We start from the raw sequence: 20,394 nt of genomic DNA on the forward strand, positions 1-20,394 counted from the left end.
AGTGACATCAACAAACTTTAGCTAAAAAATTCACTTTTACAAATTTTAACTAGTCACTTTTTACAACACCAAATAATAGATTCAACAAATCTTTCATTATTTTAGTAAAATATTGATTTTGAACTTTTGCTAGTCTCTTTCACTCAATAAATTTGGCCAGCCATATAGCCAAAGGTTAAATTCACTGTATATTTGTTGAGCCTATTGTAGCACTTTATTTTGTACTTTGGTTATTTTTTAACTAAAATTTAATTTTGTTGAGCCCAATACTAGTACTCTTAATAATCTATATTTCATATATCACATTTTTTACAAGAGAAAAAAAAAATTGTGAAAATTATTAGTATCAAGCTGGTTGGTATTCTCTCAAACCCAGTCTAAGAAACATTAGTTGCGTTCACCCCTGACCACTGATGCCAAAATTTGAGGTTAATTAATTTGGAACCCCCCCCCCCCCCCCCCCCCCCTAATTTGGAACCCCCCCCCCCCCCCCCCCCCCCCCCCCCCCCCCCAACAAACCGACCTGACCTCAGATCGATATATGAGCATCCCTACTACAGATCGTGCAATCTAAATCCCATATAATTAATTAGATATTGGTCTCTTGTGGCCTCGACTTTTTGCCTCGCCTTCCAACCTGGGGGTCTTATGAGTGCCAATTTTTCATGAAATGAAAAATTATTAAGTACTCAATACCATAAATACTTAAAATTTTTAGAACTTAATACATGATGGGCATAAGCTTCCATAATTAACTACAAACTGCTAAACGACGAGAATTTTCATGAAATGAGCAGAAGCTCAAGTCATCTACAATTCAGTGTGCCTGAGATAAAACTTCAATATTAGACGAATCGGAATATGAGCTCACAGCCTTTAAGCGTATCTTCTGTGCATGATTTTCCATAGTTTAGACTTTAGACGAAGAAACTCCAACAATACGCATAAATTACAAAAGAACAGACAAGAGAAAGTAAAAAGTTACATTAACCTAGCGAGTAAAAGCGTACAAAACCATACAAACATACACGAGAAGCCCAATGGGGACCAAAATCACGAGCGGGACCACAGCTGCGAAGCTTTGTGAGCTTCCACAAGCCAAAGTCCCAAGCTTGATCTGGACCACGTTGACCAGAGCCAGCATCAAGAATCCACAACCGAAAACTGAGCCGACACCCGACACCAGCATCCCGACACGCAGGAGAGACCGGTTGATGTGTGCGAGGAACTCTACTGGCGGGTGGTAGGCGGGGCTCTTGGTGATCCGGATGGCCTGCTTGAGACCCAGGGCGATGAGACTGGAGAAGAGAAAAGAGCTGAAGGAGTAGACGTGGAAGGCGACGAGGTCTTCGGCAACCGAAGGGCCAGGGTTGCAGGAGGGTTCCGATATAAGGTTGTTGTTGGGGTCGGTAGGGTTCCAGGCCAGGCCGATGAGGACGGCTAAGGTGAAGACGGAGTTCACGTTTACGATGCCGTCTAGGGCGCTGACGTGGATGCTAGTGGTCATTGTGGCAGATGAGGGTGATCGGAAGGTGGAAGGGGTGGAGTTCGGGAGTGATCGGACGGTAGGGTTCCGGATCGGAGAAGCTTTTTTTAGATCTTGGGTGGGTAGTTGGATCTAGAATGGGAAGTGGTAAAATTGCAGACACAGAGAGTGGCTTTTGACAGCTGATGCTGCAATTTTTGGCCCAAGAAAGCAATAAAAGACAAGAAGAAGGAATAAGACAACAACAGAGAGGTACAGATGATGTTTGTTAGGACAAGGTTACGCTTTGCTTTATTGGACGCACAAGAGTCTATTCGCAACCTTGAGTATAGTTTTACGGTTTTATCACGCAACTGCCTCATCACATATTCTACCTTGAAAGATCTGAGCTCATCTGAACCAGGAGCTACCGTCGGCTCCTTACTCCAACAGGTGGCCAATATCTGCCCTTACCACCGTCGGCTTCCAACTCCAACGGCTGGCCAATTTCTGAACTTCCTTTAAGTAAAATTCAATCCCGTTTCGTTTCGTTTTGTTTTTGTTTTTTTTTAAAGAGAAATGGTAGATGTTAAAAAATAAATAAAAAAATAAAAGAAAAGAAGAAGAAGAAGAAGAAAAATGGAGAAATGGTAGATATAATTTTGAGTATACAAGTACAATTATTAAAAAAATAAATAAATATAAACTCTCATTAAAAAAAATTAAATTTTAAATAATACATTTTAATTTAAAAAAAATATCTATACAGTATTTATACACCCCATAAATAAATATAATATACTTAACACGAAAAAAAACACAAAGAAAGGTGGTGTATTAAGGCACTGAGCAGCGTCAGTAATTAAAAAACATCGTGCGTTACGTGTTGTCTCCTTCGTACTTTACGGACACAGATAAGAGAAATGCTACTCTTACCTGTGGGCCACCGACGGCGCCCCTACAGTTTTTTTTTTAAATAATTAAAGTAAGATTTTTTTTAACGATATTATAATTTTTTTTAAATATTTGTAAGTGTTAAAAAATAAATAAAAAAAAAGTAAAAAAACAATGTTGGGAGCCCTATGTGTGGTTGTCGAACTGCTCTGCAGTTTGGATTTAAATGTTGAGAAATGTTGAAGTATATTGTAAATAATAATAAAAAAATTTATAAAAAATAATAATAAAATATTAAATAGTAATAGAAAATAATAAATAGTAATAAAAAGTAAGTAAAAATTAATAATAAAATAATAAATAATAGTGAAGAAGGTTGAGAAGTGCTTAAAAAAGTATCTCAATACCCAAACTGGCTTGCGCCAACCGATGGTATAGTTCGAGGATGTATCTCAATAAGTTTACTTGGCTTTTCTTTTTATTCATTTTTGGTATATCCTTATATATTTAATATTTTTTTATAATATTATTTAAAAATACTTTATTAATCATTATGTAAAAAAAATTGTCGAGATTCATGTTGGGACAAGTAGCATTATCATAAATATTATAGGTTATGCTTTTCATCATTCTACACTCAATATTATATATATATATATTTTATTTTATTTTTATAAAATTAATTGAGTTATTCTAAATATATTTTAAGAATAATTCTATTTAACATCTCACATATTACATCTCTATTAATTTTTTTATATAAGAAATATGTTATGTATAAATAATAAGTATAAGAGGTCGGTTAATATAGCAGCATTCATTCACAGTTCTTTGTTATTTTAACCATTATAAGTTTTTACATTTATTAACGTTTGTTTTAACATGATTGGTGTTAGGTATTCTCAAAGTTATTACAAATTGACAGTTTCCGCTCTCTATTTAGATCCTTTAAAGAGGGAGAATGGAGATGCAAATTGCAGAAAAGAAGCTAGCATGGAAAACCTAGGAGGAAAGTACAACGGGGCCATGCAACCAAGGGCGGGCCGCCCTTTGATGAGCACGTTTAGTAGCTACTCTAACATGGGTGGTGATAGGTTATTATCTTATTACTACCTATTTACAATTTTAATTCATTTCAAATTTTATTATTATTTTTTAAGTAATTTTTTAACATTCTTAATTATTAAAAAAATATATATAACTTTACTAATATTCACTTTCTTAATCATTAAATAAAATAAAAAATTAAAAAAAAATAAATATAAAAATAATAGTAGATGGATAGTAAGTGAATTGTAACCCTATCATTATTCCTCTAACATTGTCCTATCTAAAAGTTGAGATATTCTTTCATAATTTTAGTGATTTTCAAAAACTCAACGATCAAAATTTACATATTTTACAATATTTTTCATTTCAGGCGAAACGAAGAAGACTTTATATATTCTGCTGCAACCATCTAATGTTCTTTATATTAAATCTTGTGGTCTTTAATATCCATATTTTATGTATGTTACATAATAGTTGCGAATGGAAATAATAAAACATATGATAAAAATTGATATTTTTTTTAATATGAGTAATGATACTTGTATAATCATTTTCACAATCTTGTATACAATTATGTTTTAAAATAAAGATAATTATATAAAATGATGTTACTTTTAGAAATTATTTTATAAAAATATCATTCATTTAAAACACAGTTGTATAGAGAGTTGTAAAAATTATTGTATGTCTATCATTTTCTTACTTCCATACATTTTTACTATTGAACAGTTGAGCTTTTCTTTTTTTTTTTTAATTTTTTTTTCTATTTATTTCAAACTATACATTTTCGGAGGCACTCGTAGGGAAAATTAAAGTACCTCGTAAAGTTAATTTGAACTCAGATGGTTGTGTATTAAAGTACGTGGACTTGCTTTGTATTGAATTATTTTAGATGCTATGGGATAAACCAATAAGAAAGGTCCACGCATTCACAGACGTTGATGTCGTCTATGATTTCTTTTTTTGTTTTCTATGATCATGCCCGTCTATGATGCTTCCCATTGTCACAGAGCGTGCTTATTGCAATCATGCGGGTGGTAGATTTGCCAATTTGTGGATAATGATGTTAATGATGAATTCAAAGGATCAATTGTTTCCACTTTGATAATAGCGGTGGATTATTAGAAATTCATTAAATTTACTTTACAGCTAAGGGTGAGTTTGGTGTTGTTGTGAAGTTATAAGAAACAACCTTTGTTTTTAGATTTTAAATATATTTTTGGTGGACCTAATTTTTTGCTTCGGCCCAATCCATTATGCCCGAAACCTTGCATGTTATGTGGGCCGAAAGGTCATTTGTGGCTTGGGAAGGTTCAGATCTTTTTTTAAATGCCCATTGAATGGCCGAAATTCGAATCCATATTGCAAGCTTTGAGAGCTTAACGGCCTTAAGTGAAGCAGAGTTTTTTGAGATAGCTTGGAGGCTAGCCAACAGCAAACAGCCCTTCTTGTGGATGGTTCAACCTGGATTAGTCCGTGGCTCGGATTGGTTTTAACCATTAATGCCAAGGGGGTTCCTCGACACTCTGGATGGAAGGGGTCGCGTTATCAAATGGGCTCTCCAACAGAAGGTGCTGGCGCAGGGTGACTTTTGGACTAGCCGTGGTTCGAATTCAACATTGGAGAGTATCTGCGAGAATGCCTAATTTCACTGACCAAAAGGTGAATGCCAAGTACATTACAGATGTTTCGAAGGTTGGGCTGCGACTAGAGAGCGAGCTGAAAAGAGGGGTGATGGATAAGATTATCAGAGATCGATGGTAGAAAAAGAAGAGCAGAAGATTAAAGATAGAATTTCAGAGTTAAAAGGAGAAGACCAATCTTTGCTTAATTGTAACAAGAGTGCACCTCCAGCCAAATTCTTGGACAGCTTGGTTATTCACATAATGGCCCCAAACGTTTCTTCAAACAACTGTATTTCAGATGATGTTCTTGTGCTTCTTGAAACCAATATATGCCGATGGGCAATTAAAGTCAAAGTTAGGTGGGCACAGTCACCTTTTTTTTTTTTTTTTTCAATTTAATTCTTTCTTAATTTGTGCATTTATAGATTTGATTCGGTATGAGTGAGTTGTTTTATTCATTATCTCTTTTTTTTTTTTTTTAATTAAAGGTCCAAAAGAATTTATTTATATCAAGTCTTAATTTTTTTTTGAAAGGATATATCAAGTCTTAACTGAACTGAAGATAAATTACGTTTTCAAAGTTTGAAAAGTTACAGGGACGAGTGACCCGAGATGCGGGTTTATAAAATACTTCAAAAATTATTTACATTAAGTATAATGCAACTATATGATGTTCGAGTGTATATTCATGACCGTGAATAGAAAATAGAAAATATATGTAGAAAAAATAAAAGAAATAGATATTCAGATGTACATGATTTGACGTAATGCTTATATCCATACGACATTTGAAAAAATCTACTATAATATGATTGCTTTATAGTCTCTCGTCGTCACTGTAAATGGAGATTGAAACTCTATCTTATGGGAGAGATGCTATCGCCAAAGTTCTAGTTGAGAGGTAGAAGAAGCTGGAGCCGTAGCTTGGCCAAAAAGTCATCTGGAAGAAAACTTTCAAAATCTTCCTCAAATTGTCTGGTTTTCTCTTTTTCTTTTCAATCCCTCATTCCTCTACGTCACATTTCCTCTCATTTATGTCACTTTTCTCCATTTCCTCCTAACACCTTGTCTTTTTCACACTCTCTCTCCTTGTATTTTCTTCCTCCCTCCTTATATTGTCTTCTAATGGAGGCCCTTCATCTTGGACTAGACTTAAAAACCTATTGTGGGTTGGATATTTTATCCCTTCTTGATACATTTATACAATTTTACAGTCATTTGTTATTAAAAATAATTTTAATTTATATATTTACCATTCATTGAAAAAAAATTGTAAGTTTATTGTTTTCTTAAATACTATGCTACTCATCACTCTACACACCACACCACACATTATAGTTATTTTTGCTTATTTTTATTTTATTCTTCTTAAGCTAATTCTTCTACTTATTATTTATAGGGGTGTAGAGTCGGGCCGATTTTATTTTATTTATTTTTATTTTCAGTCCAGTTCGAAACCCAAAATTTGGGTGCATCTGAGTGGGTGATCTGGTTTTTGTGACCTTGGTATCCATAACTAGATACTTTTTTTTTCTTTTTTTTTTTTTAAATCCGTGATTCCAAAATGAGGAGAACAAAACTTCTGCTTCCGATTCAGTTAATTCAATCCAAATGAAAATCAAATATGTAGAGTAATACCCAAAAGAGAAAATGTAACAAACCCTGAAGGTACATATCTTTCGTTCACCAAAAAAGACGAAGAGGAAGAAGAAAAAGAAAAAGTGAAAACATCCAAGAAAACCACCAAATTTAACTTTTCTTAGCATAAGGGTACCAACAATGAACATTATCATGGCATTAACGGCTTCCAAAAGAAAGAAGTGGCCCAAGTGGGTAAAATTGATGATCAACAATAATTTATTTTGTAAATAAATATTTTATATTGTGATGTAACAACAATAGTATTTATTTTATATTGTTATTTATTTTATTTTAAAAAAAAATTAGGTAATTTAAACATGATATAAAAAATGCTATAAAATTATTTTTTAAAGTTTAAAAATTTTTTTTACAGTATTAATAAATTCAAATTAAATCGGATTACAATTTAGATATCTAGATTTATAGCTAAAAAGAGAAAAAAAAATTAAATGTTCGGATTGAGTCCGGTTATCCATCCGGATTATATCTGGATTATTTTTGGATTAATTCGAGCGGTTTTTATAATTCAGATCTGGATCTGGTTATGACCAATTATTCCGATTCAATTGCACACCTTTAATAATCTATATTTCATATAATAAGAGAAAAAAATAAAAAAAAATGTTATATGTGAAAATGATGAATAAAAAATTTCTTATCAAATAGGAACAAGCTGGATGGTATTTGCAACCTTGAGTATATGTTTACGGTTTTATCACGTGATATTGCAACTGCTCATCACATATTTTACCTTGAAAGATCTGAGATCATCTGAACCATGAGCTACCGTCGGCTCCAGTGGCGGAGCCAGGAATTTATTTGAGGAGGGGCCAAATAAAATTAGAACAATATATATAAAATATTTTTTATTCTATTTTTATATAACTTTTTTACGATATATAATAATCTGATAGGAAGATTATAATAAAAATAAAATACGTTTGATATAACTTATGTATTAAAAAAATATTTGAGATGTCAAGAACAATATATTATTGAAATAATAGAAAGACATTCATACAAATATATTAAACAAAAAAAAATAAAATGTCTAAAATTATAACTTGCGTTCTTTTAAACAAATAAAATCATCAAGTATTGAATTCAAATCAAAATTCTTAACTATTTCTTTTCAATATAGACAATGGAAATATGTTAGAAATACTAGTAGTTATAGTTAGAATTTTTTTTATTTATAATAAAAATTATATATTTTATTTTATATGAGATGTGTTTTATTTATTTTATTTTTATATCAGATTAAATTTTATGGATGGGCCAAAATAATTTTTAGAGGAGGGGTCAATATATAATAAATTAATATTATTTTATTAAATTAAAAAAATTAACATATATATTTTTCTTTCAAATTTGGAGGGGGGGCCATGGCCCCCTCCTGCCCCAACGTGGCTCCGCCACTGGTCGGCTCCTAACTCCAACAGCTGGCCAATATCTGCCCTTCCTGCATATGAGTAAAATTCAATCCCCATTTAAAGAGAAATGGTAGAATTTATATACAATAATACAAAAATTAATTTTTAAATAATAAATTTTATTTTTTTAAATAACTTTATAATGTTTGTACACATCTTAAATATATATATAATTTTTTTTTGGGGGGGGGGGGGGGGGAAGCCGGCTAGTAATATAATATGGAAAATGCCATTTACAGTCGGTTTGGGGAGCGGCGGCGTAGTCGTGGTCCGACGTGGCACCTTTAAATGAAACGGTTCATTTCAATAAGGGTAAATCAAGCAGGTATGCCATTTTGCCCGTGAAACGGTTCGTTTCATTAAATGTATTTGAAAACCAATACATCTGCCACCGACTACGCCTTTTGCTCACTTCACCCCTTCATCTTCCCTTCCCTCTCATCTCTCATCCGATGCTCCTCACGAAGAACCCTAACCCAAACCGATACCCTTTTGGTCTCACTTCACCCCTTCATCTTCCCTTCCCTCTCATCTCTCCTCTCTCATCTCTCATCCGATGCTCCTCACGAATAACCCTAACCCTTCAATCCCCTTCTCTTGCCTCTCATCTCTCCTACGATTTTTTTTTTTCTCATTTGTTTCGCAAATTTCTCATTAGCCACCAAATTTCTATTATCATCTAACTGTATGCAATGCAAATTTTTTTTCTTGTTAAGTAAATCAATACGTGCTTGATTGTTTATCACTAACCGGTATTTATTTAAGCAAATGCAACCATCTAGCTCAGATTGAAGAATGAAAAAGGGTTCCTACAGATTACACTCACCAACCAGATCCACGCAAATGATCCACATAGATGACCCACGGAGCTTCCCCACGAAATGGATGACTCGATATCTTGGCACATGAACCTGACCCAAACCGAGCCCAGCACATTGACCCAACCCGATTCACTGCCTTGGCCCTTGACCCATGACCCACACCAACGAACGCTCCAGCCCCACCCAATCCGTTTCTGCACCCACACCAACGAACGACCGACGCATGCCGTGAGCTGGACGCAGTGGTGCCGTGAGATGGAGTTGCTTCCTCTGCAATACTCGCACAAATGCCTGTAACCAAAACAGAGCAGGAAATATGAAACCATTTCTGCGCATTTTCGATCTCTTCTTCTTCTTCTTCTTCTTTTTTTTTTTCTAACGTGGCCTGACGCCACGTCAGCCAACTGCGCCCCGCTTGTATTTGACGACTGCCTGTAGAACTATTGATATAATATATACTTTTTGAAACTCATATGTAAGACAGAAAAAAATACAAAAAAAAGGTAGTGTATTAAGGCACTGAGCAGCTGTGTCAGTAATTAAATACTGAAAACAACGTGCGTTATGTGTTGTCTCCTTCTTACTTTACGGACACAGATGAGGTAAATGCTACTCTTACCTGTGGACCTGTGGGAGCCTTACGTGTGGCTGCAGAAGTTAGAACCACTCCACAGATAAATATTTACCATTTGTTTATTTAAATTTAAATTATCTTATTTTATTTTATTTTATTATTATAATTTTCTTAAATTTTTATATAAAATATAATAAATAATTTAATTTTTTAAATTTTAAAATAAAATTAATATTAAAAAAATTATATTATAATAGTATTTTATTCGATTTTTAATAAAACATCTCATCTAAACTGTATAATCAAATGAAGAGTCATGCTGCACCCATCAATGATATAGTTCGAAGATGTATCTCGATAAGTTTATTTGGCTTTTCTTTTTATTCATTTTTTTATATCCTATTTAATATTTTTTATGAAATTATTTAAAAACACTTATTAATCATTATGTAAAAAAAATTGTCAAGATCCATGTTAGGACAAGTAGCATTATCATAAATATTATAGGTTATGTTATTTATCATTTTACACTAAATATTATATATATATATATATTATTTTATTTCTACTAAATTAATTAAATTATTATATTTATCATCTATATAATACATACTTATTATGAGAAAAAAATAAAAGATATATGGGTTGTTAAGTAGAATTATTCTAAATATATTTTAAGAATAATTCTATTTAACATCTCACATATTACATCTTTTTAATTTTTTTATATAATAAATATGTTATGTATAAATAATAAGTATAACAAGTCGGTTAATTTAGCAGCATTCATTCACAGGTTTTTTTTTTTTTGACCTTTATAAGTTTTTACATTTATTAACGTTTGTTTTAACACGATTGGTGTTAGGTATTCTCAAAGTTATTGCAAATTGACAGCTCTCTATTTAGATCCTTTAAAGAGGGAGAATCGAGATGCAAATTGCAGAAAAGAAGCTGGCATGGAGAACCTCGGAGGAAAGTACAACGGGGCCATGCAACAAAGGGCGGGCCGCCGGGTGGTTCTTTTCCCGGTGCCTTTGGAGGGCCACATAAGCCCCATGCTTCAGCTTGCAAACATCCTCTACTCGAGAGGCTTTTGCATCACCATAATACACACATGCTTCAATTCTCCCAACTATTCCAAGCACACCAACTTCACCTTCCATTCAATTCCCGACGGCTTATTGGAAAGCGAAGCATCCACGGCAGATATCATCGCGTTCCTAGCTCTTCTTAATGCCAACTGTGCCACACCTTTTCGTGATTGCTTGGCCAAGTTGTTGTCCGATTCTTCTGAGGAACCCGTTGCTTGCATGATTACCGATGCCATTTGGCACTTTACCCAAGCAGTTGCCGACAGCTTCAAGCTCCCAAGGATCGTGCTACGGACTAGTAATGTCTCTTCATTTCTCGCTTTCGGCAGCCTCCTACTTATGCAGGAAAAGGGTTACCTCCCCATTCAAGGTGTGTATACTCTGTTTTATGTGCGTGCCTGCTTGTCCCAAGTTCCTTTTTTGGGCTTGAGTTCTTTCCAAACATAACCAGATTTAATTTCTTCGTGATTTCTAATTCTCAGAGTCGCGACTAGAAGCGCCGTGGACAGATCATCCACCACTTAAATTCAAAGACATTCCGGTGATTAACACGCGCAATCCAGAGGTCTTTTATCGAGTATTATCTGACATGTTGAAAGAAACTAAGGTCTCCTCGGGAATAATTTGGAACTCACTTGAAGACCTCGAACAATCCGAGCTGATCTCATTTGGCCAGGATTTTCCCATTCCGGTGTTTCCCATTGGCCCATTACACAGGTACTTTCCAGCCTCGTCAAGTAGCCTACTAACACAAGACCAAAGTTGCCTTTCCTGGCTAAACACACAAGCACGCAGATCAGTACTCTATGCGAGCTTTGGGAGTCTTGCGGCCTTTGATGGATCCCAATTTGCGGAGATAGCTTGGGGGCTAGCCAACAGCAAGCAACCCTTCCTGTGGGTGGTTCGACCGGGGTTAGTCCGTGGCTCAGAGTGGCTTGAAGCATTGCCCACTGGGTTCCTAGAGGCGATCAATGGGAGGGGACACATTGTGACATGGGCTCCACAACAGGAAGTGCTGGCTCATCCTGCCACGGGAGGATTTTGGAGTCACAATGGATGGAATTCGACATTGGAGAGTATATGTGAAGGGGTTCCCATGATTTGTTTGCCTAATTGTGGTGACCAACTGGTAAATGCCAGATACGTGAGCCATGTTTGGAAAATCGGGATCCATTTAGAGAATAGGCTAGAGAGAGGAGAGATAGAGAAGGCAATTAGAAGGCTCCTGCTGGGGACTGAAGGTAGGGAGATGAGAGACAGGATTATGGATCTGAAAGAAAAAGTTCATCTTTCTCTAAGGCATGGGGGTTCTTCGTATCAAGCCCTAGACAGCTTGATCAGTCACATATCTTCGTTCTAGCCTTTATTTATAATCAAGTGTGTTTCCAGATTGCAGGGGAAGAGATATATAGATAGAAGAAATTTGTTGAGCTTCTTCTACTCAAAGTCAACCACTTCTGTAGGATGAAGAGCCAATCACAACCACTAAGGGGGGTTTGGGGGTAGAGATGAGAATTTTGAATTTGAAATAAGAGTTTAAAATATTATTTTTAGTATTATTATTGTTTTGAGATTTGAAAAAGTTGTATTGAGATTTGAAAAAATTAAATTATTTATTATATTTTGTGTGGAGATATAAAAAAATTGTAATAATGAAATAAGAATTTTGAATTTGAGATAATTCTTATCTACTAAACCTGGCACAACTATTGCATTATATGACAGAGATAGGGGGTTTGTCCTGAAAGCGTGCGAGGACTAGGAGAACTCTTATAAATCTATATAATCATATAAGAGCACTAGTAGTGGGCTCAACAAAGTTAAATTTTAGCCAAAGAATAACCAAAGTGTAAAATAAAATATTACAATAGGCTTAACAAATGAATAGTAAATTTAACCTTTGGTTATATGGCTAGCCAAATTTATTGAGTGAAATGGACTAGCCAAAGTTCAAAATCAATATTTTAATAGAATAGTGAAAGATTTGTTGAGCCTATTATTTAATGTTGTAAAAAGTAGCTAGCTAAAATTTATAAAAGTGAATTTTTTAGCTAAATTTTAACTAAAGTTTGTTGAGGCCACTACTAATGCTCTAATACGATAGTTGTGAAATTTTGGAGTGAGTTAAACGTGTAGACTTTATCAAATGAACGGTTAAGATTTTAAGAAACCGAAGAGTTTTAAATAAAAGTTGATTGTAAACTTTAGGAAGAGTTCAATCAATATATTTAAATCCAAACTAAGTAGAATCTAAAACAATAATTTAAAAGACGAAAATTCTATCCATTAATAAAAATATTACTTGGAATTAAAAATGTCTAATAAATAAATAATACCAAACTAAATTCAAATTTTTTCTTTTATTGTACTAAATTTATTTATTTATTATCATTATCTTCTCAGCCGAATGTTACAAACTTTCATATACAAACAAGCCCTAAATCCTTTTTCCCCCCTCCCCTACATTGATATATATATACACACACACACACATACATGCATATATGTAAACATATATATACACATAAGTATATACCATAGTCCAAGATTTGATATATAGAATGTGTGATTACCAATATGAAAATAATTTACATACAACAGTTTTAGGATGCCATATCAAAAAAATTGGACATGTTTTAACCATTGATCTTTTCATTGTTAATTGTCATCAATATTCAACCCTAATTTGGGACGGTCATCTTCCATTCTACAAAGCAGTAACTAGCTAGGAATCCCTCTCAATCCGTCCTTTTTAATCTATAACTTGCTGTTTATTTGCAAGCACATCAAACTGAGGTTAATTAATATTTTCCGACGTGATGAGTGGTATTTTCCATGACTTAGTTAATCATATAGAAACAGCCATTTCATTTAACATTAATGGAACGGAGCTAGGATGAATTAACATTAAATAATATAAATATATAATCGCAAATATTAAATTAACATCATGTTAAGAATATGATACAAATAATTAAGTTTATCTCTTACTATTAGCTTAAACTTATAGAATAAATAGTGAATTTATATGGCATTAAAATAAAAATATTGAGTTTTGAATCTTGACTCTATACGCTACCTATTTAATTAAATATTTAATATGTTTGATTAAAATTGGTACATTGTAAAGATCGAATGATCTAAAAAGCTAGAGGTGCCTAATGCCATACTTGAGACTTTGCAATGTAGGCGTCTAGGCGGTTGTTGGCCGATGTAAGAAACACAGATATTGAGATGAATAATTTCACTCATCATCTTTATAAAACATACTGCAGATGATTTTTCTTCTTTTTCTTGTATATTTTTTTTCCTCTTAACAAATATATGGTGTAAGGATGATAAATAGAAGAATTCAATTAGTTTAATAAGAATAAAATGAAAAAAATTTAAAAAAATTAAAACATAACTAGTATATGGTGTAGGATGATATGTAGCAAAACCCGTCATCATCTAATCGAGTGTCAACAATCAAATCTCGCCAAAGCCCGTTAGCAAGCTTTGCACACACTTTTGAAAGTTTTTACATGGCTATACAACCTGTCGTAATAATCAAACTTTGGTGTCAGGTTAATTATATTAACATGAAACAAGAACCATTTTCTTTGATTGAGGACTAGAAAGATTTTTTTAATAAAAGAAGAAATATTGTATAAAACCCAAGTAGGTGAATCGCACATGCTGGTTGTGCTTGTGCAAATTTACAACATCACAATTACTAAGAATGCCAGAAAAATTATAGAAAAATTAGTAGCGTTATTTTTAGCCAGGCTGCCTTTGGGCCGAGCTCCACATTAGCACAGCCCAATGTTGCATCTTTATTGACCTTTATTCCCCATCGATAGGCCCTTCTCGGCCTGAGCCCCAGTAGACAATTGGGCTATTGGACATACACACGTGTTATTATGATTTGTTTGACAGCTTGGGGTGACTGGGTAGCGGGACGCGACGCGTAGATTCGGATAAAAATATGCTTAAAGAGACCAATCGATTATTCAATAATGTCGGTGCATGGAGAATATCTTAGAAGCTTATAGAACTCCCTCTTCTATCCTAGAAGAGCCACGTGCCAAAATCTCCGTTTTCTACTACATTCTTTTTTATTTTTGCCCTCATATGGATATATGTATCCCGTTTACCAGAGTTTTCCTCCAAGTGCTATATATAGAGCCCACTTTGTTGTCCATCAACGTCATCCAAAACAGTATAAAACTTTGTGCTAGCATTCACAGCTCAAGTCTCTCTAAATTACCCACCAAATCTCATCAACTCTAAAGCCCTTCAGTTAACCAAGCAAGAGATCATGGCCCTCAGCCTTTTCGGTGGCCGAAGAAGCAATGTCTTCGATCCCTTCTCTCTTGACATCTGGGACCCATTTGAGGGCTTCCCTATGGTCTCGAGCTCTGTCGCTAACGTTCCTTCCTCTGGTGGCCGCGAAACTGCTATTGTCAACCCTCGGATCGACTGGAAAGAAAACCCGGAGGCTCACGTTATCAGGGCCGATCTTCCGGGGCTGAACAAGGAAGAGGTGAAGTTGGAGATCGAGGACGGTAGGGTGCTGCAGATAAGCGGGGAGAAAAACAGAGAGCACGAGGAAAAGAACGACAAGTGGCATAGGGTTGAGAGGGTGACGGGCAAGTTCTTGAGGAGGTTCAGGTTGCCAGAGAATGCGAAAATGGATCAGGTGAAGGCTACCATGGAGAATGGAGTGCTTACCATTATCGTTCCCAAAGAGGAGGAGAAGAAGCCCGAGGTCAAGCCTGTTCAGATATCGGGCTAATTAAACTACGAACTTGATCCTTTCTGGTGCCTCTGGTTCAGTGTGTCAAATAAAAGACTAGTACGGGAATCTAGCTGTGTTTTGTTTCTGAAGCAAACGTCGCGTGTATCGAGTCTTGCCGTATGTATCCCGAAGTCTAGTCTGTTTCCTCTCGGTATTGTATTGGTTTTTGTTAGTATATAAATATATGTCGATGGTTTCTGCTTGAGCGGCAGGGGGGTCTTGTAAAAGATTGGAAAGTGATAAAACGTCTGAAAATTCAGGACATTTTAGGTTAATCGCTTTACTAACCCGAGGCAATCATTCATGTAGTGAAACAATGCTGGAAGCTGAAGCATTACAAATCGGGCCACCAGAAGTGCCCTCCATTTTCCAAGTCGATGCAAGATTCCGTCTCATTGACGCAGGGAGAAGTAGCCATAAGAATCGAAATTCAGAGATTTTCGCCTACATAATTTTGAACCCTCGAGGATCCCAACTGCATCCAGATGCTAAAAGTATAGCCTAGTTAACCCAAGGCTGCAACATTTGTGTTCTATATAATGCAGAACTAGATTTTCTTTCCGACGGTTTTTCACGATAAACTAATAGATTTGACCACTCAATTATCCGTGAACAGAAATAGAATTGACCATATCCTACTGGTTTATCTGCTTTTATACGGCAACTAATACAAAGGAAATACTCTTTAAGTAAGTCCCTTGTAAATTGATGGGCCCCAAGGTGGTTCTGAAGATTAAAAAAGTCCCTGCAAATCGACTCATTACCGATTCCTCCAAATCGAAAATGAAAGGCTAGAAATTCGATGAAACTAGGGTTAATTAACAAAGACCATTCGACAAGATTAGTTTAAGAGAAAATTATGGTTTTAATATTATGTATGTTACTTAAATCTTTATTGGTATATGTATATATAAATTTTATAAGCTTAACAAAGCAAATAAGGTTTGCATTAAATGAAATGACGTGATAACAATTTTGGGGAACACAACATAGATTACACAGCAGTCTTGAGGAAGCTCTGCTCTACTGGTATATAAACATCAAGAAGATACACAAATACCACCTCCAAGCAAAGACGGGAGAGATGGGGGTACTAACTAAGGGCCATAAACCTTGTTGCTGCTTCTCAATTATCGACGCAAGAGAAATGTCATATTTTTCTGTCACAGGTTTTTATGAGGGTACATTGAAGTGAAAGAGCCAAGAGATGACAAATGCAAAGACCATACAAGCAAGCAGGAAATTGAGGAATCGGTGACCCTGCCAGAAGCCTGGAGTCTCTGTTGAGTGCATGGGTGCGGTTGCTGTTGCATCATTTGTCTCATTCCACTGCTCCGTCACCTCGGCCTCATTTGCACCAGCAACATTGTGTGCAATAGATCCACAAATCTCACAGGTCCTGTACTATGTGTAAAAGAAAGTTACACATTTTGTTTCAAAACATGATGCCATAAGCTTGCTATTTTCTGTAAAGCGTGGTAACCCTCCCTAAAGCCAACCGTTTCAAAAGACCTCTTGACATGGTGAATCCCCCCTCCCACTCACACAAGCAAGCACCACCACCCCTTTGTCCTTTTGGGGGAAACAATATAAAGAGACATATGTCCAATCTCGATGAGAATGCTCATATATATGTATATATTCCACAATTAATGCTTCTATAACAACTAAAGGTAGAAATAATCTTGCAATCACAAGGGTAATGTGAACACATTAAAAAACTTTTCTTTTAATTGAGCAGCAAACACCTCGACATATTATCATGTTTGTGTTTTACCAACTCAGTCAGATTGTATATTATATAGTTTTTGAAAAAAAACACACACACTGACACCAGAATAGCAGTAAATGAGATCTCGATAAGATGCGATAGATAGGATTTCATAGCTCCCATTTAAAAATGAAAAGTTCAAAAGATCATGCAAGGTGCTTAAATCTTTTATATTGCAAAAAGAAAATGTGAGTTATCTGATTCTTGATCTTACCAAATCTGAATTTCCAATTGGAAACCCGGTGGGATAAACATGTGAAAGCCAATGATTGTATATGGATTTAATCCGTATGTTTCTTTTGCCCTAAGGTAGCTCGTGCAGGTTTTGATGCAGGACATTTAGCTATTTCAACTGTTGATGCAGTGGGGGGAAATTCCCGGTCCTTATTCCTATTTTGAGTTTCCAAAATCGGATGCAGAGTAGTTTGAGTGCAGTATAGTTTACTAATGCTACCAGGCTAGAAGGTAAGCTTACTATTTCTAAAAGGTGAAATAAGCAATATTATGGAGAGACTGCATCATATAGGCTGACTACCTAGCATTTCCAAACTGAAATGCCACAACTAGCCCGGGTTATCAATCGAGAACTCTTCTCCTTTCGACTACTTTTGTCACCGAGTGGACAACCTAATTTGTTGGGTTGATCCTTCTTCATTGGACTTAACGAACGTCATTTAAGAGGCGGACAAATGATGATGCTTGTCCACATTAGGCAACCAAAAAAAAAAAAAAGAAGGATACAACCAGACTGCCAACAAATGCATGTATCATGAAAATACTGAGTGCAGGGTACATGTTTCAAGTTTGAAAAGCGGAAAACCAGGAAGGAGAATCTCTAGTCAACGTAGGATATCAAGAAAAACAAGTGCAAAACACTAACAAAGAATATGTCTAAACCATCAAGAGTCGAAACTCAACTTGCCCAATTCATATCAAGATACATCGGGAAAAGGTGAGAGAGATGCAATGTCTGGTAACGTAATGAAATGCCATGGGGAGAGGGAAGAAGAATTAGCAGCTGCTGTTAATTTTCCTTTATTCTTATCAAGTAGAGATTTCACTCTTATTTAGTTCGCACTAACATGTTCCTTCATTAAGCATGGTCCTTTGGCCTGCATTCTAACCAAATATTTATGGAAAATACTTTAACTACAAAAGAATTATAAAAAAAAATATTGATGTGATTTGATGTTATTCGTTAGATTATAAAGTTACTTTTATTATAAAGTAGATTTAACAGATTCTATGAAATTATATCAATTTATAAGTTTACTTTATATAATCTTTTTCTATCTGCAGTAGTCTTTAACGTGTATTCAAATTTGATGATAGCTTAACCAAAAGATGGCAGCTTTATATAAACAAGTCTCTCCAACGTGAGTATGCATCCCGATATGCAAATATCCACGGAAAATAAAAATAGAAAGAATAGCAAATTTAACATTTCACCATAAGCGCGTGCACATATCATTTCCGAAGCTTATAGCACATTTTCCAACTACACAAAAAAAAAAAAAAAAAAAGGCACTAGAATTTGCAAGTTGCCAAGGACTAATATGGATCTTCTCCAAACCTGGGACATCGTTCTTTCTTTATTTCCTTTATTTATTTATTTATTTTTTAAATAATAATTAAGGAGCTTACTTGTTTCCCTTAATCTTGAACCATGCCTCAGCACACTGCTTGTGGGCAGCAGCCAGATCATCCTTACAGGAACACCCCAACTCTATGGGAATCCCAGATTCGAGATTGGAGGCATCCAAACTCAAATGACAAATCCTACAATCCCTCTCCACTTTGGCCAAATGTACCTTAATCTCGGGCAGCCCACGTTCCAGATCCATCTCCGCAGAACATTCCGATGCAGAGGACCCCGTCTCCTTGTCAGACACCCCCATAATTTCAGTCCCAGACCCGCTTGAACACCTCTGCTCATTATCTGAACGGTCTCCCGTATCGAAGTACACGTCACGCCGTCCGGCTCCGGAGCTCCGGCTAGCAGTTACCTCCACATCGACAACATGGGATTTCTCTATGGTTGTCATCGTCAAGACCCAGAAAGAGGATCTTCATGTAATGGGTCTGTGAGGTCGAGCTCATCAAAGCCCACAAAGGTTGAAGGAGTTCTCTTTTGGTTTCTGTCAACCTCACCAAAACCAAATTGACAACTGGGTATTGTATGTGGTGGGTGACCTCTCAGATCTTTCTGTCGTGTGTCAATTCCTGAACAGAACCTGGAAGAATTAAGAGAGATAAAGATCGAGAAACTGAAAGATCTAATGTTTTTTTTCATGCCATTCCTTGTTTTTTATTTTTATTTGTTTTTACAATTAAGTAGAACGTGGGCTGCTCTTTATTTTTAAGTTTTCTTTATCACTTGATTTTCTCTTCTTTTGGGGAATGGATGATTGATGGGGATGATTACTCGTTATTAAAAGAAGAAAAAAGAATGTGGGTATTAGAATATTCACATTCGGCGTGCAAAGCACCACTTTTTCTATAATTTAAAGTTTATTTTACAGTTTTGATCAAAATATCTCTAAATCTAATTTCTATTTTAAGAAAAATATTTAAAAAATAAGTAGTATTATATTTTTTTAAATAAAAAAAATCATTATTCATTTTTTAAATTATTTTTTATCAATATTTTATTTTAATATATGAAATAAATTATTCTTCTAAAAATCTATACTTTCTCTCATATTTATATTTGTTATAGTTTTAAATAATATTTTAAAAAAAATTAATTAATTACGAAAATATAAAAAAATTAATTTTAAAAATATTATCATATCCACAAAAATATTTTAATTTTTTTTAAATATTCACTAGAGTAATAGTTTAAAATATAAAAAAAATATTGAATAATTAAGTTTATAAATAAAAGTAAGAAAAAATAATAAAGAAATATTATTTTAATATAATAGATAAATAATAAAAAATAAGATGTAGGAGACTTTTAAAAGATCAATAAAATTTTTAAAAAAAATTAAAAGATATGTTTTTTAATTAAATTATAAAAATTTTTATAGAGAGTAAAACGAAAATGTTTAATAAACTATTTGATTCAGATGACCCAATAAGACTGTTCTGGTTTCTCAGGACTCAGACAGCTCAGCAATAAATTAGGTGTAAAAAAGCAGATTGTTCATTATTCTCTGTCTTCTTTATTGCCTTTTGGTTCCAAAAAGCTGATGTTGCTGCTAAGGTTAGCCCTACTTCAATCTGTGAAAGGTTATTCTTGCACCT

At 34.6% G+C, this 20,394-nt stretch overlaps 4 protein-coding genes across 5 annotated transcripts; 2 read left to right on the plus strand and 2 right to left on the minus strand.

Moving 5' to 3' along the window:
- Positions 1 to 962: 962 nt before the first annotated feature.
- Positions 963 to 1,995, minus strand: LOC122291659. The gene has a single exon (XM_043099498.1). It carries the CDS (start codon positions 1,505 to 1,507, stop codon positions 992 to 994), a length of 516 nt encoding a protein of 171 aa, XP_042955432.1. The 5' UTR covers positions 1,508 to 1,995; the 3' UTR covers positions 963 to 991.
- Positions 1,996 to 10,452: 8,457 nt separating this feature from the next.
- On the plus strand, positions 10,453 to 12,161 carry LOC122303737 (UDP-glycosyltransferase 76B1-like). The gene is made up of 2 exons (XM_043115669.1): positions 10,453 to 10,964; positions 11,077 to 12,161. The coding sequence occupies exons 1-2, from the start codon at positions 10,460 to 10,462 to the stop codon at positions 11,952 to 11,954; spliced, it is 1,383 nt and encodes a 460-aa protein (XP_042971603.1). The 5' UTR covers positions 10,453 to 10,459; the 3' UTR covers positions 11,955 to 12,161.
- Positions 12,162 to 14,772: 2,611 nt separating this feature from the next.
- LOC122291674 (17.8 kDa class I heat shock protein-like) lies at positions 14,773 to 15,585 on the plus strand. The gene has a single exon (XM_043099534.1). The coding sequence runs from the start codon at positions 14,895 to 14,897 to the stop codon at positions 15,369 to 15,371; it is 477 nt and encodes a 158-aa protein (XP_042955468.1). The 5' UTR covers positions 14,773 to 14,894; the 3' UTR covers positions 15,372 to 15,585.
- A 714-nt stretch (positions 15,586 to 16,299) lies between these two features.
- Positions 16,300 to 19,510, minus strand: LOC122291666. Of its 2 annotated transcripts, none has more exons than XM_043099510.1 (2): positions 18,790 to 19,493; positions 16,300 to 16,773 (listed from the first exon to the last, which is right to left on the minus strand). In XM_043099510.1, the coding sequence occupies exons 1-2, from the start codon at positions 19,188 to 19,190 to the stop codon at positions 16,548 to 16,550; spliced, it is 627 nt and encodes a 208-aa protein (XP_042955444.1). In that variant the 5' UTR covers positions 19,191 to 19,493; the 3' UTR covers positions 16,300 to 16,547. The 2 variants fall into 2 exon arrangements, with proteins under 2 accessions (XP_042955444.1, XP_042955453.1); XM_043099519.1 differs by having other exon boundaries at positions 16,639 to 16,778; positions 18,790 to 19,510.
- Positions 19,511 to 20,394: the final 884 nt, after the last annotated feature.

Source organism: Carya illinoinensis, chromosome 1 (assembly GCF_018687715.1).
Source record: "Carya illinoinensis cultivar Pawnee chromosome 1, C.illinoinensisPawnee_v1, whole genome shotgun sequence".
Taxonomy (NCBI): domain Eukaryota; kingdom Viridiplantae; phylum Streptophyta; class Magnoliopsida; order Fagales; family Juglandaceae; genus Carya; species Carya illinoinensis.

Bases quoted from the DNA above. Each gene is read 5' to 3' on its own strand.
- LOC122291674 (XM_043099534.1), top strand. From the start codon at position 14,895: ATGGCCCTCAGCCTTTTCGGTGGCCGAAGAAGCAATGTCTTCGATCCC.
- LOC122291659 (XM_043099498.1), bottom strand. From the start codon at position 1,507: ATGACCACTAGCATCCACGTCAGCGCCCTAGACGGCATCGTAAACGTG.
- LOC122303737 (XM_043115669.1), top strand. From the start codon at position 10,460: ATGGAGAACCTCGGAGGAAAGTACAACGGGGCCATGCAACAAAGGGCG. The intron at 10,965-11,076 runs GTGTGTATACTC...TCTAATTCTCAG, and splicing joins GGGTTACCTCCCCATTCAAG to AGTCGCGACTAGAAGCGCCG.
- LOC122291666 (XM_043099510.1), bottom strand. From the start codon at position 19,190: ATGACAACCATAGAGAAATCCCATGTTGTCGATGTGGAGGTAACTGCT. The intron at 16,774-18,789 runs GTAAGCTCCTTA...CACATAGTACAG, and splicing joins TTCAAGATTAAGGGAAACAA to GACCTGTGAGATTTGTGGAT.